Source organism: Aotus nancymaae, unplaced genomic scaffold (genome assembly GCF_030222135.1).
Source record: "Aotus nancymaae isolate 86718 unplaced genomic scaffold, 86718_ANA_hifiasm-v0.15.2.pri h1tg000067l, whole genome shotgun sequence".
In the NCBI taxonomy this organism is placed as follows: domain Eukaryota; kingdom Metazoa; phylum Chordata; class Mammalia; order Primates; family Aotidae; genus Aotus; species Aotus nancymaae.
In genome coordinates, this window is record NW_026988482.1 from 4,571,350 (window position 1) to 4,589,554 (window position 18,205).

General features: G+C 50.1%; 1 protein-coding gene across 7 annotated transcripts in view; it reads right to left on the reverse strand.

Annotated features, from left to right (window-relative positions):
• Positions 1–18,205, reverse strand: part of MCF2L2 (MCF.2 cell line derived transforming sequence-like 2) — a 279,331-nt gene that overhangs the window by 14,230 nt on the left and 246,896 nt on the right. For all 7 annotated transcript variants that reach the window (XM_064366851.1, XM_064366850.1, XM_064366853.1 and 4 more), the window contains 2 exons: positions 8,376–9,085; positions 7,077–7,205 (listed from right to left, as the gene is read on the reverse strand). In XM_064366851.1, coding sequence (XP_064222921.1) covers positions 7,077–7,205; positions 8,376–9,085 — 839 coding nt within the window. The remainder of the gene's footprint in view (positions 1–7,076; positions 7,206–8,375; positions 9,086–18,205) is intronic.

Below are 18,205 nucleotides of genomic sequence, written 5' to 3' on the forward strand. Positions count from 1 at the left end.
CAAAAATGACAGAGCAACCCAAATCAGAACCTGAAACTGAGTTACTTCTAGAAGTTTCAAATATAGTCATTAGAGAAACTTAACAATACCAATCTTGACCACATTAGAGTTCATTTGTATATGATTAGTGGATAAAATGTTGATTCATTACACAGTCACAGTGTTCCATAAATACAAACAGTTGTGGTGAGGTCACTGATACTGACACACTGAGCTCCAGATCCTACTATTCCTTGAACAGCACCCATTACACACCAGCTTCTTACCCTGTGTCGGGTGCTGTCTCAGGCACTTCCATGCACTTGCCTTATTTAAATCTCACCATAACCATGAGAGAAAATGAGGCTGGGTGACTTGCTCCAGGTCACAGCGCTAAGAGGTGGCAGGGGAAGACATGACCTCCAGCTCTGCCTGCCTCCGAGTCTAGCCTTTAACCGCTCTGTCACACCCGCCCCACGCCAGGCGCTGCTCCAGGTCCTGGGAGAGGACCTCTTGCCTCCTTCAAGGTGCTCAGTCTCTTGGGTCTTGAAGGCAAGTTGAACGATGCCCTTGGACCATCCATTTACTTTAGGGAGAAACCTCTCTTTTAGATCCATCTTTGTGTTGCTTTTACATACCATTTATTAAGGGCAATTTTTTTTTTATTTGGAGCCTCTTTTAATAGAAGAGACACTTACACTTCAGGGTCCACAGTCAGGGTTACAAGAACCCCTCCCCATCCCTAAGGGCAAGGAGGACCCACTGAAGGGTTTTAAGCAGGGCAGGGACATAAGCTCAGCTTTGTTTTTGGAAATGGCTCAGGCTACACTGTGAGACTGATTTGAGGAGCGCCGGAACAGCGATGAGGTCAGCTGACTCCTCAGAGGCCTCTTAGAATCTTCCCTTCCCTTTGGTATCTCCCTGACCTGTCCCACCGAAGGAAAAACATGATTGGCATTTCTGTGAGGGTTTCACAATTCGCCACGTGCATGCTTTCACTGACATTGGCTCATTAGATCCTTTCAACAACCCCCTGAGACAGATTCAGTATTATCAGACCATTTTACAGCTGAGAACAGAGACTCAGAAGAGTTAAAGCATCTGCCTCAGATGCACACAGTTTGTAGGTGAGACAAAGCAAGAGCCTGCCCTACATTCTCCTCCATGGGGCGTGTGGGTATAGAACAAAAATTCATGATGTGAGAATTTACTCTCATGTTCCCTGAAATGCAGCTGAAGCCTATAGCCATTGATGGGAAGCAGGACCGGCTACAGAATGAATTTCTGGGGCTTAGAACAGAATGAAAGTGCAGGCCACTTGTTCAAAATCAAGCAGCTTATCTGGCAACAGCAAAGCATGAAAACCAGCACGAGCCCTTCTGAACGCGCGGGCTGAACACCTGTGAACAGCCCCTGACAGGCAGGGCCGCTGCTGTTCCACAGGAATCTCTGCTTTCTGGGGCTAATCAAACAGCGAGCCCTTCCGCAAGCAGACGGCACACAGTCGTGGCTCGTTTATCTCACCGACACGCAGGACAGAGTCTGGAACCTGTACTCAGATTTCCTTCCATTTTGGCTGAGTCAAAATTAGTCAGATGTTGACTGGAACTAAGCTGATGTCTAGCTTTTTTCTTTTTTGAGTCAGAGTCTCCCTCTGTCACCCAGGCTGGTGTGCAGTGGTGAGAGCTTTGCTCACTGCAGCCTCAACCTGCCGGGCTCACGTGATCCTCCGGTGTGAGCCTCCCAAGTAGCTGGGACTATAGGCATACATGGCCAGCTAATTTTTAAAAAAAGTTTTTTCTAGAGATGGAGTCTCACTATGATGCCCAGGCTAGTCTTGAACTCCTGGCCTCAAGAGATCCTCCCTGCTTGGCCTCTCCAAATATTGGGATTACAAGGAATAAGGCTTGAGGTATGAGCTGCTATGTCCAGCCACGATGTCTATCTTTAGGGTAAAGGAATGTTAGGTGGATTCATGTAAACAAAAAGGCGGGGGATAGTTTTCTTAAGATTCCAGGTTTGACTTGACATTATCATACTGCAGTCGCCCTACACATCCCTTCTGAATCACCCTTTCCATCTGGTATTCATGGCGTGGGGTATAACGTCTTGTCTCACCACCATTCAAGACAGACAGGGCTTCTGTTCATAAGTCCCTATTAAATGTTTCTTTCCCAGAAAAAAAAAGATTCCAAGTTTTATGTAACTTATGCTATGGAACGAGGCTTAGTTAGACAGCTGCACCACTTTGCTCTGTATAGTTGACGTGTTACAGGATGATCTTAAAGGAAATGGAATCGTCTTTGGTGAACTTTTTCTGTAAATATTTTGGGCTCTGTGGTCCTTTGTTAATCTGTCGAGGAACCTTAACATCCTCCTTAGCAAAACTGAGGGTCCACCAACATGTCTGTCTTCGTACCAGCCAATTCATCCTGCCCAGGATGCCAGCATGCCAATGACGTGGGATCCTAAGTTTCCCCTGTCCACTTCTGCAAAACACACCATGGAAGTTTCAGAGTCCCAGATGTTCAGGATGTGAATTTTGTCTTTAGCATCAATCACACCTTTTTCACTCAACATTGTACTAAATCAGGAAAGCTTTGTTCTGGACACAGCAAAAGGATCCTGTGATCTACTTTTTGGCACTCTGACCCAGAGTTCTCTGCAAAATGTAGATTTTCTCTTTCATGGATTCATTTGTTCATCAGACGTTTGCTAAAGCTACACTATATACAGAGTCGGGGCGGACACTAGAGAACGATGTGAATGAGCCATAGACCTTGCCTTGGGGATGGCAAAATGTGTGGCAAGTGCATGGAGGAATGTTGAGGAACCATGAACAAAGGGAACCAGGGAACTAAGAGGAGGAAGTCTCTCTTTTCGCCTGACGTGGAAGTGGGGAAGGGGGAACTTTACAGGGCGATGATATTTGAGTTATTTTGAGGATGAATGCTAACGGGGCTGAGGGGTGGGAGGGGCCTTCCAGGCAGAGGGGTAAGTACCAGGGGAAACAGGGCATGGGAAGTACAGATGACTGGGGGAGTTCTAAGTGGTCTGCGCTCTGAGGGTGTTAAAACTTGAACACTGGTCACAGTCCTCAGAAGCCCAGCCCATAGGCCAAAGGGTTCCAAACGCCCCTCAAAGGCTCTGGAGACCAGTCTGAGCAACAGATGGAAACCCATCTCTACAAAAAATACAAAAATTAGCTGGGCATGATGGCATGTACCTGTAGTCCCATCTACTGTGGGGGGATCACTTGAGTCCAGGAGGTCGAGGCTGCAGTGAGCTATGATCGTGCCACCACACTTCAGCCTGGGTGATAGAGGGAGGGCCTGGCTCAAAAAAAAAAAAAAAAAAAAAAAAAAGCTCTGGGGAAACACCAGGTGGGTCTGCAGCATTGATTCCAAGACCTCGGCTGGCCAGTGCCCTGCCCAACCCTGGCACCTCGCCTCTCGTGACGGTTGATTTCCCTATGTCACGAGCCAGGGCTGGAGACCTAGAGCTGCCAGCCAAAGGGGTGGAGGAGAAAGGGATGGTGCTGAGCACAGGCCACACTTACGGAAGGATGTGTTAAAAGCAACTATCCCACCAGGACGGATGTCCCAGGGAGGTGGGGGGAGAGATGAATGTTATCTTGAACTTGAAGGGTCCCAGCAGCTTTCAGCATGTCCCCGTCACCAAAGGAGACATCGACAGGGAAATGTTTTCAGTTCTCTAAAAAATGAAACTGAGGCCGGGTGCAGTAGCTCACACCTGTAATCCCAGCACTTTGGGAGGCCGAGGCAGGTGCATCCTGAGGTCAGGAGTTCAAGACCAGACTGGCCAACATGGTGAAACTCCATCTCTACTAAAAATACAAAAATTAGCCGGGCATGGTGGCTCGTGCCTGTAATCCCAGCTACTTGGGAGGCTGAGGTAGGAGAATTGCTTGAACTGGGACCAGGCAGGTGGAGGTTGAAGTGAGCTGAGATCTCACGACTGCACTCCAGCCTGGGCTACAGAGGGAGACTCCAACTCAAAAAAAAAAAAAAAAAAAAAAGAAGCTGAGGGAAAAAAGAAAGGAAATCCACCTCTCCTGACCCCACTAGGGGCCAAATACCACACTGAATACCTTTACATACTTCAGCTTAGCGCACTCTTACGACAGCTCAGCAAAGCAAGTACTCATTGGCCCTATCTTATAGAAGAGGGACTGGGGCTCAGAGATCACGAGCAGCCTGTCCATGGCCACAAAGCAATTTGTCTTGATTGAACAACAAGGACAAGGGACTGATTTTGTGTTGTTGTCATTGGTAGTATTTCAATTAAAAAAACTACAAACTGGGCCGGGTCCGCTGGCTCATGCCTGTAATCCCAGCACTTTGGGAGGCCGAGGTACGTGGATCACTTGAGGTTATGAATTCAAGACCAGACTGGCCAACATGGTGAAACCCCATCTCTACTAAGAAATACTAAATTAGCTGGGCGTGGTGGCACTTGCTTGTAGTCCCAGCTACTTGGGAAGCTGAGGCAGGAGAATCTCTTGAATCCGGGAGGCAGAGGTTGTAGCGAGCTGAGATCATGCCATTGCACTCCAGCCTCAGCAACAAGAGTGAAACCCCATCTCAAAAACAAAGAAGTACAAATTGAAAGCTGGAACCATAGCCTATATTTGTTATTTTTCTTTCATAGCCAAGCTCATTGTAAGGGACAAGGTTGGTGCTCAGTAAATTCTCATTAATAAATGCGTTGATAAATCAGGCCTGATCAACATCCATTTATCATTCTACAACTTGGCTCTCATAACATCTATTACATCATCATAAATAAACTTGTATTTTCTAAGGTTCTATTTTCCTCCAGAGCCATGGTTTTCAACCGCAGATGATTTCTGTCCCCCAGGAGACATCTGACGATGTCTGCAGACATTCGGAGTTGTCAGACCGGGGGTGGGCAGTTGCTCCTGGCATCTTGTAGACAGAAGCCAGCAATGAGGCTAAACAGTTTTCAAGGCATAAGGCAGTCCCCACGCAAAGACTTATCTGGCCTCAAATGTTGATACTGTCGCTGGTGAGAGGTGCTGGCTGAGAAAGCAGCAACATCAAGAAACAGAAGAAAGTAACAAAAAGAGAGGCTGAAAGTGTGGAAGAAATCTGTTTGCAGGTCTGCCTCCGGCCCGGCAGCAGCTGCCCATGTGTGCCACAAACGCTCACGTTTGTTGATGCCTTCCATTAGGCAATTAGTCACATGGGCAGCGGGCAGTGGTCTAGGTGGAACTGAGCCCTGAACCAATGCATAATGCCTGTGTCTGTATCCTCTGCTATTTTGCCAAAGTGACTTTTTTTTTTTTTTTTTTTTTTTTTTTTTTTTTTTTTTGAGAGCAGTAGGGCAATCATTGCTCACTGCAGCCTTGACCTCCTGGGCTCAAGCAGTCCTCCCACCTCAGCCTCCTGAGTAGGGCTACGAGCATGTGCTACCACACCCGGCTAATTTTATAATTTTATTTTTTTTCTTTGGTAGGGACAGGGTCTTGATATATTTCCCAGGCTGGTCTCAAACTCCTGGCCTCAAGTAATTCTCGCACCACTGTATCCAGCCCAGTGACTTTTAAAGAAATTCTTGGGCTGGGTGCGATGGCTCTTGCCTGTAATCCCAACACTTTGGGAGGCCGAGGCAGATGGATCACCTGAGGTCGGGAGTTCAAGACCAGCCTGACCAACAAGATGAAACCCCGTTTCTATTAAAAATATAAAATTAGCCAGGTGTGGTAGTTCATGCCTGTAATCTCAGCTACTTGGGAGTCTGAGGCAGGAGAATCGCTTGAACCCGGGAGGCAGAGGTTGCAGTGAGCCGAGATCGTACCATTGCACTCCAGCCTGGGCAACAAGAGCGACATGCCATCTCAAAAAAAAAAAAAAAAATTCTTGTGATCTCTATAGTTTAACTTAAATTTTCCAGGGATAGAGCAGTCATTCTACCCTGAATGTCTTCCCCATTTGGTCTGAGGGGTTACGTATGAAGGATTGTGTCCTTCTCACTTGGTCCCAAAAGGAAACCACTGATTTCTCAAATGCAAACTCTACCTTAGTATGCACCAGGAGAATAAAGCCTTTGAGACCAAGTTAATAATGACAACAATCAGAACCACCACCCTTCAATGAACGTTGTTACATGCTATGCTAGACAGTTTACACACCCCATTCTAACCCTTCCAAAGGCCCTACTAAGTAGATGTAATTATTTCCATCTTACAGACCGGGAAACCAGCCACAGCTCCCCTGAGATCCTGCAGCTAATCCCAGCTGCAAGGGGCCTCTCAGCACCTCCTCCCAGCTCTTCCTGGGGCTATTTGAAGGACACTCTGGGGTAAGCAGAGGCAAGTCTCTCCTTGGGGAGTGGGATGACCAGCCCAGCCCCCTCTGGTCTGCCAGACATTTGCCCGTTTCAATCACTGAAACTGCAGCTGTGCCTGAGTACCCCCCACTTCCCATGTACAGGGCATGCTCTTTACAGAGGCAAACTCTAAGTCCTTTCCTCCATTTTTCAAATGCTAAAATAAAGCCCAGACAGGTGAAGTTGCTTGCGCAATATCACAAGGGGAGCAAGCGACAGAGCCAAATCCGCAGTGAGACTCTCTGACCTCAGTCTCTGTCCACGTTGCTTCGCTGTCCGCCCCTTCCAGGGTATGGTCTGGGAAACTCGGTGCCTGGTCCAACCCTGAATTCTGCCTGCTGTGGTTGGAAAGAACCTGTTCTGACATTTGATTTTGGCTTTTGAATAACCCTGTTCTTCTGGTGTCCACTGGGAATTTCTGCAGGTTTATTCATCTGCACCACTTCCTCCTTTGGCTGGTTTGCAAAGGGCATGGGTGCTTAAATTCCCCGGAGGCCAAGTCTCCCCTAAGAGGCCCTGAAACCCTTCTTGGGCTGCATGGCAGGAGCTGAAGGGGGAAGAAGGCAAATATGAGATGTCGACACTTCCTCCTCTCCATCCCCAAGAGCCTCACTCTTATCAACAAAGATCTCAAACTGAAGTGTGAGGCTGCACCCCCGGCCCCAGGATGAGGGAGAGGGAAAGCTATGCTAGATGCAGTCTGTGCAAAGGAGCTCAGGCCTCACCTTGGTAAATGTGAAATTCACAAATCCGCCCTGAAAATTCAACAGAAGGTTGGATTTTCGGGTGCCACAGTTCCCAGAGGCTTGGGTTGCGTTGGGGTCGATGTTGAAGTATCTCCGAGGCGAAAAAACCTAAACCAAGTGAGATAGATGAGCAAAGTGAGAGGTAGAAGAAAACTCTGGAGAACCAGAAGCACTGGCCAGTACACGAGCCTGGAGCTTACAGCTGAGAATTCACTGGAGAACTGCAGAGTCCCCAGACAGCACCTCTCATTTCCAAACTGTTCTGTTGGAAAGCTTTCTTAAAGAGGAGTTCTCACCGGGCATGGTGGTCACGCCTGTAATCCCAGCACTTTGGGAGGCTGAAGTGGGTGGATCACCTGAGGTCAGGAGTTCGAGACTAGCCTGGCCAAGATGGTGAAACCCTGTCTCTACTAAAAATACAAAAAGTTAGCTGGGGATGGCGGCAGGCGCCTGTAATCCCAGCTACGCGGGAGGCTGAGGCAGGAGAATTGCTTGGACCCAGGAGGCAGAGGTTGCAGTGAGCTGAGATCACGCCACTCACTGCATTCCAGCCTGGGTGACAGAGTGAGACTCCGTCTCAAAAAAAAGAGGAATTCTCCCACAAAGAGGAGTTCCTTTGTAAATAATTGATGGCAGGTATATTCCTGAGAAACGGCATGGAATTTATGTTAAGTCAAACATGTTAAATGATACTATAGGAAAGGCTTTGCTCTGTAAGGTACCTTTGTGTCAAATGACAACCTGGATGTGGAAGTTTCATTTGAAATCATTAAAGTTTGCAGACAAAGAAAATATTGTTTTAGTGATTCCTTCAGTACATCGAGTAATCACAACCCCTCTCCCTCTCTGTCTTCTTGTTAATGTGGATTTCCATATTAATGTCATATAATAATGTCTGGAGCCATAGGGACCATCTGACTTAAAGCTCTCATTTCACAGGAAAGGATATGAGGCTTGTAAATCCTGGAGTGGTGGGGGGGGCTCAGATCAATGCTGAACCTTCCAGGACACTCTGCCCATGTTGGCTAAAAGTGAGGGGTGTGAATATTTACTTGTTTGCCTTCCTCTCTCCAAACAGAAAACAGAAAACAGAAAATTAGTTTCTATCTCCATGTGTATCCTAAAACATAATCACCTTTTAATGGAGCACCTTTTAATGGGCTCACAGCGATTTGCTTCATTTAAAGACACGGGACGTGGGGAACGCTCACTCCCAGCAAGGCAAACTCCACTCAGACCTTCTGAAGACAGTGTCGCAGTCCTGTGGCCCCCACTTACCGACTCCTTGTCTTGAACGATCAGCTGTATCCCCATCTCTGCTTTTATACAGAGTCTGCTTCCATTCAGAACCTGGTAAGTTCCGGTCCTGGCAGACGTTGGCTGAGGGGCGAGGGTGGGTGCAGGAACGGTGGAGACAGGCGGGGCTGTCCCGGTGGTATTCTGTGTGGCCGCAGTTGTGCCTGGGGCATGGGTGGGTTGAACCGGCTTCTGACCGCCTGTGCTTTTGCGTGGTGTCGTGGGTAAAGTCGCTGGAAGGATGGTCTGGTTACTGGGTTGGGTGGCGTTCCTAGTCGTGTGGCTGACAGCTGAAGAAGTGGTTCCGGCTGCGTGAGCCGGTAGGGTGATGGTGGCTGGCTGTGAATGAGGGGCTGAGCCGGGGCCGACCGTCGCTTCAGTAACTGGAGCAGCCGTGTGTGAGTTGTTGGGTGTGTCCTGGGTTGTGACCAGGGTGTGGAGAATTGGGCTGGTGGCTGCGGTGCTCTTTGCAGTTAGCGGGGTGGTTGTTGGGGTTTTCATTGTGGGCGCTATTTGAGAGGTGACGTGACCGTCCACTAGTCTTGCTGCTAAGGTTTGGGGAGGTGCTTGGTTAGCTGGCTGCAGGACACATTTTGCTGTGTCCTGCACTGTGGCTGCTGTAGTGGGCTGAGAATAATCTCTGCTTTCCGGAAATGCCTTTGCTCTCATTTGACTGCCATCCTGCAAAATTACTGAAAATCAGGAGACAAACGTGTTAAAAACACGAACCAGCTGCTCACAAGTTCCCTCTCCCATCCCCATCTTAACATTTGTTCATAAAAAAACCCTAACATGCATATTTTTATAGTTGGGCGAAGTTTACGAGGCTATGACAATGAAGCAGACATCACCAGAGTCTACCACTAGGCCACAGGGGTCATGTTCTTTGTATCCACGCCTTCTGCAGGGTGATGACCATCCCACAGACGTTCTTCCGCACCCAGCCCCATTGCCTGTGTGGGGTGTGGTACGAATACACACCAAAGCAATCGTGCTTAGCTAGATATCTAAGTGTCAACGCCTCTTCATCCTCCTTCAAATGTGAGTCCAGACAGTTGACATAAAATAGTGTTCCTGGATAAACAGCTGCTGTGTGACCTGATAGAGCTGGGCAGCATGAATAATGGTAATAAAGCTTTACAGAGTGACACGGTTTTCATAGAATCATATAATCCCAGGTTTGAAAAGGGTCTTAAAACTCCTCTAGTCCAAACCCTAATCTTTTTATTTTTTTATTTTTTATTTTTGAGACGGAGTTTCGCTCTTGTTACCCAGGCTGGAATGCAATGGCGCGATCTCGGCTCACCGCAACCTCCGCCTCCTGGGTTCAAGCTAATCTTTTTATTTTTATTTTTTTGAGACAGAGTCTTGCTTTGTCACTCAGGCTGCAGTGCAGTGGTGCAATCTCGGCTCACTGCAACCTCCACCTCCCAGGTTCAAGCGATTCTCCTGCTTCAGCCTCCTGAGTAGCTGGGATGACAGATGTGAGCCAACATGCCCGGCTAATTTTTGTATTTTTAGTAAAGATGGGTTTCACCATGTTGTCCAGGCTGGTCTTGAACTTCTGATCTTGTGATCCACCTGCCTTGGCCTCCCAAAGTGCTGGGATTACAGGCGTGAGCCACCACGCCCGCCCCGAACCCTAATCTGATGTCTGAATTATCCCTACGGATCTTTGCCATGTGTTCATCCAATGGAGCCTTAAATGTTCCCAATGACAGGAGACTCATCTCTTCACAATATGGTCCTTTTTATTTTTTAAAAAATCTTGTCACCTGTTGTTTTCTCAATATAGACCAATTCCTGTCATTTTCTTACTTAACTTCTGGAGTGCCCAGTCTTTCTCAACCAGGAAAGCAAAGGCATGGCTGCGCTGATACTTCAGAAAGCTGCCCTCTGTGTTCTGGCTTCCATGTCAGCTGCTCAGGGCGTCTTGTCCTCCTCATAAAAAACAGGTCGTCACATCCATGGTTCTCCACTGCAGTGTTAAATTCGTGGCTTTCGCCGCGTTAATTACAACTTGTAATTAGATATGGGGATGGCATTCAAACATTTCACAATCAGCCTGGCCGGTGTGTACCAGCCGAATATCTTCCCTGATGAAATGTTTGCTTCTTGGTTTATTTGCTGGTCGTGGGTCTTTCCCGTAGCTTCGGAGTATTCTGAAGGGGAGAACTGTGTGTGCTGTTTTCACCACCAGTGCCTTGTAGAGACAGAGTCCAGTAAATATGGGTCGAACAAATAAATGACTGAATGTGTTCATTGTAGGCCTTTTAGGATGACTGTAAGGCTCAAATGAGTTGATTTAAGTAAAACTCGTCGTGGACCATTAAGCACACAGACAGCTCTCCAGAGCCTGTCCGACAGGGCCGAAGGCCTCTGCTTCTTTTCCAACTAGAATAGGTCTATCCTTGCCTCCTTCCAGGCACATACGCATCCAGAAAAGTGAACAAAACACCGATGATGGGCCGGGCACGGTGGCTCACATCTGTAACCCCAGCACTCTGGGAGGCCAAGGGGCCGATCACCTGAGGTCAGGAGTTCGAGACCAGCCTGGCTGACATGGTGAAACCCTGTTTATACTAAAAATACAAAAATTAGCTAGGCTTGGTGGTGGGCACCAATAATCCCAGCTACTCGGGAGGCTGAGGCAGGAGAATGGCTTGAACCCGGGAGGCAGAGGTTGCAGTGAGCCAAGATCGTGCCATTGTATTCCAGCCTGGCCAACAAGAGCAAAACTCCATCTCAAAACAACAACAACGAAAACAGACGATGTCTTTAGGAGTCTATGGTCAGGCACGCAGAGATGGCTGTGTCCCTTCAATTTCGTGGTTTCTCTATGTTTACCCACAGACACTCAGGAGAGCTGGAGCTGTCCTATGCTGGGCTGGGACTTGGGAAAACACAGAGTAAGGGAAAGGAGAGCACGCCATGCTAATATTCACAAAGTCCCAAAGTTCATACCCGGTCAAAATAACTCATACCTGCCTTTCTATCTCCCTCCTCTATTCAATACATTTCAAAGTGGTTACTTTTCTCATATTCATAACAATAAAAATTCCAAGTTACTGGACGCTTACTGCATGGAAGGCCTCAGGCCAAGGGTCACCTTTTACCAAGTTCTCCCGAAAACCCTCTGGTGGGTACCACTTCATCCATCTTTCAAATGAGGAAACTCAGGCTTGGAGGACTTCAGCCATCTGACCTTCACGACACAACTAGTCGAAGCTGGGGCTGAGACTCGGGCACCTGTGCATCTGCGTCAAAGCTTGCCCTTGGATTCGAGGGGTGGTGGAGGTGGAGTGTCTCAGGGAGGGACGGTGAGAGAAGATGCAGAAGCGGAGGGGAGAGGAATAGGAGGGTGCCCTCCAGTGACCCCAGTTCACGAAAGCCGCATGATGATGAGCCTTGGTGAGGATCTCAAAAGTTCATGGGCTGAAACGGGGATTCTTTTCCAGAAAAGTTCTAACTTTAAGCCCAGTAGTAAAACCCACGAATTACTTCTATACAGCTGGTTTGCAAAATAGGAAAGGCAAAAGCATCAGTTCACGTTGCCTTAAAAACCTTTTAAAAAGACCAATTGTTATTGGTGACATGAAGTTATTTGAGATCATTATTTAAGAGTCTTTTCTTGAATCTAAAGTATTCATTTGGACAAGTTAAATGCATGATACTTGAGAGTTGGAGGTTTGATGGGCTATAGGTTTACTTTGCAAACTTTTGTGAAATCCCTACATGTAGAACCTTTATATAAATGTAGTGGAGCTTGGAGAAAAATTTTTCACTTCGAGATTATAATGGAGGTTGAGTGTTGCTGAAGATTTATTTGAGCCATTCATTTGGGCAAAACCTGCATTGCTGGTTCTTGGGTCAAACACCAAGAGTCTCTTTAGGTTCATACTATTACTATGGAGAAAGAGAATTCACTCTCAAATGTGTCTTCCAGGACTAACTCGTGGTGAAAAATACAGATGGCTACAGAGAACTCCAGGAGACTAGAAATCACCAGCAAGTCGTTCTCTTAGGGAGGTGATCATATCTCTGCTAAAATCCTACTGTGTATGGCTGGTATTTACAAGAACAGAGAATCTTCTCAACTGAGTACAATTTCCGAAACTGAGTAGTGCACCCTTTGAAAAGGTGGCTCACGCCTGTAATCCAAGCACTTTAGAGGCCAAGGCAGGCGGATCACCTGAGGTCAGGAGTTCAAGACCAGCCTGACCAACATGGCGAAACCCTGTCTTCAAAAAAAAAGAAGAAAAAAGAAAAAAAGAAAAAAAAAAAGTCTTCCTCAAGATGCAACTAGGACTCTTCTCTCGTGGTAATGAGTGAACTCAAATAAATAAAAGAAGCACTCAGTTGTTCACAAGTGAACAGCACCCTACACCATACGAAGACGTGCTGCCTGGTCGAGGGGTGCCTGCTTTGTAGGAAGCGTTGGTGGGGCGGCTGGAGGTGACGGCAGTTGAGATGTCTGGACACGGTGTGTAGCTGTAGGTATGTCTCTGGGTGGTGGACGGAAGGCTGGGCTGGCAGATGGCTCAACCACAATGCCAAGTTCACAGATGTTACAGACTGAACCTGTCCAAGGAGGATAGTTCTCACTCCTTCTGCTTCCCTCTCCTGGTCCTCCCCGCCTCTCCTCTCCCTGTAGGAGTGTGTGGATAAAAGATGGGCAGGTGATTCGACTGGGGTAGGGCTGCTCTGCATTGAAAAGTAACTCAGAAAGCCGGTATGAGCCACTTTATGTATTTACATGACCGCACACATGGCCTACGCACATGACCACACACACGGTCTACATACATGACCACACATACATGACCGATTTCTGTCAAAATTGGGTCACAGTTTTTAAGAGATGTTCGGCCCTGTAGAGGTTTAATCAAGGTCACATGTCTGTCTGAGGCCTAGAAAGAGGGTGGTGGGCAGCCTGTAATCCCGCACTTTGGGAGGCCGAGGCGGGCGGATCACGAGGTCAAGAGATCAAGACCATCCTGGCCAACATGGTGAAACCCTGTCTCTACTAAAAATACAGTAATTAGCCAGGCATGGTGGTGCATGCCTGTAGTCTCAGCTACTTGGGAGGCTGAGGCAGGAGAATCACTTGAACCCAGGAGGTGGAGGTTGCAGTGAGCTGAGATTGTGCCACTGAATTCCAGCTTGGCTGGCGACAGAGAGAGACTCCGTCTAAAAAAAAAAAACAAAAAACCAGCAAAGGCAGATGTAGCTCAGACTCTGTCTCGACCCTCCCTCTATTTGCAGAATGTATGCTGGTGTTCACACACTCATCTGCCCGCCCACCCCACCCCACCCCACCCCACCCCGCCCCACACCAGCCTCTCTTCTCTAGAATTCAGGAGACTCGGCAAACAAGCACCCCAGGCCCTTGACCCGCTGCTTGGACTCCACTAGGTGGAAATTTGCATGAGGAGGCGTTGAGAGGTTTTGGTTCCGTCCAACCAGCGCGTGTGAGATGAGTCATTGCCCAGTCCCCTGGGAAGGTCAGTGACCTCACAGGGGACCTCTCCCAGGTATTTTCCTGACAGCCAGTCCCTTCCCACACAGCCTTTGGTTGGTTGCCCTGCCACACCACACCACATGTAGGGGTCCCCTCTCAGGCAGGCCCCACACCAGGCACTGGGGGGTAGGTCTTTGTTCTCAGGGGCCCTGTGAGGTAGACACAGAAGTGTGACAAGTGGTTTTTGTTATTTTGTTATTTTTTTCTCCGTGAGACGAGGTCTCACTGCCACCCAGGCTGGAATGCAGTGGCATGCTCAGGGTTCACTGCAGCCCCAGCTTCCCGGGTTTAAGCGATCCTCCCACCTCAGCCTCCCTAATAGCTGGGACTACAGGCATGTGCCACCACACCGAGCTGATCTCTGCATTTTTCTGTACAGAGTTTCGCCATGTTGTCCAGGCCGGACAAACTCCTAGGCTGAAGCGATCCGCCTGCCTCAGACTCCCTGTAATCCCTGGGATTACAGGCAGGGACCACAGTGCCCGACTGACAAGTGTCCTTATCAAACCCCCAGATACTACGAGAGTGTGGATAGGGTGCGAATCCAACACGAGGATAAAGTCTTCAGGCAGACAGGAGAGGAGGTGGTTTCCAGATCGGAGCAGGAGGGTGGGTGAAGGTGCAGAGGATGCAGGAGACTTGCATGTCTGAAGAACAGCGAGGGGGTCAGCATCACGGGAACACGGGAACAGTATGGGGAAGGAGGGATGAGGAGGGGAGGTCAGCAGGGAGCAGGCCTGGCGGGCCTCGGAGACTACACTTTGTCTGCAGAGCTCTGTGGAGCACAGTCAGCGAGTTATAGGAGCCCCACGGCCAGGGTCAGGTTCAGGAAGTCACAGTTCAGCCCCCAGCACCTTTTCTGGCACCTGTCGGGGCAGCAGAAGCGGCCACAGCAGGGTGCAGCAGAGAGAGCCCAGGAAACCCTAGAGCAGAAAGGGTTCTAGCCCTGCCACAGACTGCGGGCCGACTCTTCCCAAATTCAGCCTCCCCTTCTTTCTAACAGAACCTCAAGCTTCCGCTGAGCACGTGCTGCCTGGAACAAAGAGCTCTATGTCTAAGCTTCCTTTCTGGCTGGGTGGGAGCCTGTGACTGAGTTCTAGCAAAAGCAAGAGAAGTGATAAGCTCCTGTGGACCTTCTGGGAAGGCTGGGTGAAGGCAGCTCAAGCGCCTGTGTGGCCTGCCTTCTATAGCCTTTCTGTTTTTCCTCCTTTGGCCAGTCTGCAACTTGTATGTGACGGCTGGAGCTTCAGCAGACGTGTAGAACCATGAGGAGACCTTGAGGGTAGAAGTCACATACAGGATGGCGGGTCCTCGGTGGAGCACCCCACACTCACATACAGGATGACGGGTCCCCATTGGAGCACCCCCACACTCACATACAGGATGACGGGTCAGTGGAGCACCCCCACACACACATACAGGATGACGGGTCCCCGGTGGAGCACCCCCACACTCACATACAGGATGACGGGTCAGTGGAGCACCCCCACACTCACATACAGGACGGCGGGTCCCCGGTGGAGCACCCCCGCACTCACATACAGGATGACGGGTCAGTGGAGCACCCCCACACTCACATACAGGACGGCGGGTCCCCGGTGGAGCACCCCCACACTCACATACAGGATGACGGGTCCCCGGTGGAGCACCCCCACACTCACATACAGGATGGCGGGTCAGTGGAGCACCCCCACACTCACATACAGGACGGCGGGTCCCCGGTGGAGCACCCCCGCACTCACATACAGGATGGCGGGTCCCCGGTGGAGCACCCCCACACTCACATACAGGATGACGGGTCAGTGGAGCACCCCCACACTCACATACAGGACGGCGGGTCCCCGGTGGAGCACCCCCACACTCACATACAGGATGACGGGTCCCTGGTGGAGCACCCCCACACTCACATACAGGATGACGGGTCAGTGGAGCACCCCCACACTCACATACAGGACGGCGGGTCCCTGGTGGAGCACCCCCACACTCACATACAGGATGACGGGTCCCTGGTGGAGCACCCCCACACTCACATACAGGATGACGGGTCAGTGGAGCACCCCCACACTCACATACAGGATGGCGGGTCCCCGGTGGAGCACCCCCACACTCACATACAGGATGGCGGGTCCCCGGTGGAGCACCCCCACACTCACATACAGGATGGCGGGTCCCCGGTGGAGCACCCCCACACTCACATACAGGATGGCGGGTCCCCGGTGGAGCACCCCCACACTCACATACAGGATAGCGGGTACCCTGTGGAGCACCCCCACACTCACATACAGGATGACGGGTCCCCGGTGGAGCACCCCCACACTCACATACAGGATGGCGGGTCCCCGGTGGAGCACTCCCACACTCACATACAGGATGGCGGGTCCCCGGTGGAGCACCCCCAAACTCACATACAGGATGGCGGGTCCCCGGTGGAGCACCCCCACACTCACACACAGGATGGCGGGTCCCCGGTGGAGCACCCCCGCACTCACACACAGGATGGCGGGTCCCCGGTGGAGCACCCCCGCACTCACACACAGGATGGGAGGTCCCCGGTGGAGCACCCCCGCACTCACACACAGGATGGGAGGTCCCCGGTGGAGCACCCCCGCACTCACATACAGGACGGCGGGTCCCCGGTGGAGCACCCCCGCACTCACATACAGGACGGCGGGTCCCCGGTGGAGCACCCCCGCACTCACATACAGGACGGCGGGTCCCCGGTGGAGCACCCCCGCACTCACATACAGGACGGCGGGTCCCCGGTGGAGCACCCCCGCACTCACATACAGGACGGCGGGTCCCCGGTGGAGCACCCCCGCACTCACATACAGGACGGCGGGTCCCCGGTGGAGCACCCCCGCACTCACATACAGGACGGCGGGTCCCCGGTGGAGCACCCCCACACTCACATACAGGACGACGGGTCCCCGGTGGAGCACTCCCACACTAGAACTGACCTGAATTCCTCTGGACACGTTTTCATGTGAGAGCGTAAGGAGCCACTATCTTGTTTAATCTACTGTTATTCTGGGCTTGTCTCTTACATGTAACTGAACCTACACTTAACTGATACAAACTTAAATCCCCTCATTTTCTGGGGGAAAAATTTGAGATCAGGGAAGCAAGTTAACCGGATAAAGATTACTCAGAGAGTTTACCCAAAAGCTCTGTCTCTCCTAGCAAAACTTTCTGATGATTTGGCCGGGCGTGGTGGCTCATGCCTGTAATCCCAGCACTTTGGGAGGCCAAGGCGGGTGGATCACCTGAGGTCTGGAGTTCGAAACCAGCCTGACCAACATGGAGAAACCCCATCTGTACTAAAAATACAAATTAGCCGGGCTTGGTGGTGGGTGTCTGTAGTCCCAGCTACTCAGGAGGCTGAGGCAGGAGAATCGCTTGAGCCCAGGAGGCGGAGGTTGCTGTGAGCCAAGATCGCACCACTGCACACCAGCCTGGGCAACAAGAGCGAAACTCCATCTCAAAAAAAAAAAAAAAACTTTCTGACGATTTTTCGATTTTTGCTCATTTCCAATTTAGCAAGTATTTCTGGAGCCTGCGCATGCAGGGCCACGTGGCGCAGTCATATAGAGCCTGAACCCCAAGGCCAGACTTGGTTTTTGTTTTGTTTGAGACACAGTCTACTGTGTTGTCCAGGCTGGTCTCAAACTCCTGGCCTCAAGCAACCTTCCGCCTCAGGGTCCCAAAGTGCTGAGATTACAGGCATGAGTCACTGCACCCAGCAAAAGCCAGACGTCTTGAATGCCGATCAAGAAATGCTACTCACTAACTGGGAGACCATGAACAATTCCCTAACCTGCCTCTGCCTCAGGACCCTCATCTGTAAAATGGGTATAAGAATAGCATCTACTTCTCAGGGTTCTTATGAGACTAAATAAGTTATAGGTAAGTAGATATATGAATAAAGCACACAGGCTAGCTGCTGTGGGCACAGACTCTGGTTCGAAGCTCGACTCTGTTACTAGCTGGCCATGTGACCACGGGCAAGTTATTTAACCTCTTCGTGCTTCTGTTTCCTCACAAGTCAAATGGAGATGCTAGCAGACCTTACGAAGCTGTTTTGTGGATGAAAGCACTGAGAACAGAGCCTGGCACCTGGAGAGTGCTGGTCAGCCATGGCCATTGTCGTCATTACTGTGTGCTGATGAGCTTGTACTGAGTGAAGAATGGACTCACGGGCAGGAGGCTGAGAGGTGAATGGGGAGAGGGACTGGAGAGACACACGGAGAAGCGGGCTGACATCACTGAGAAAACCACCGCAGGAGGTGCTTTC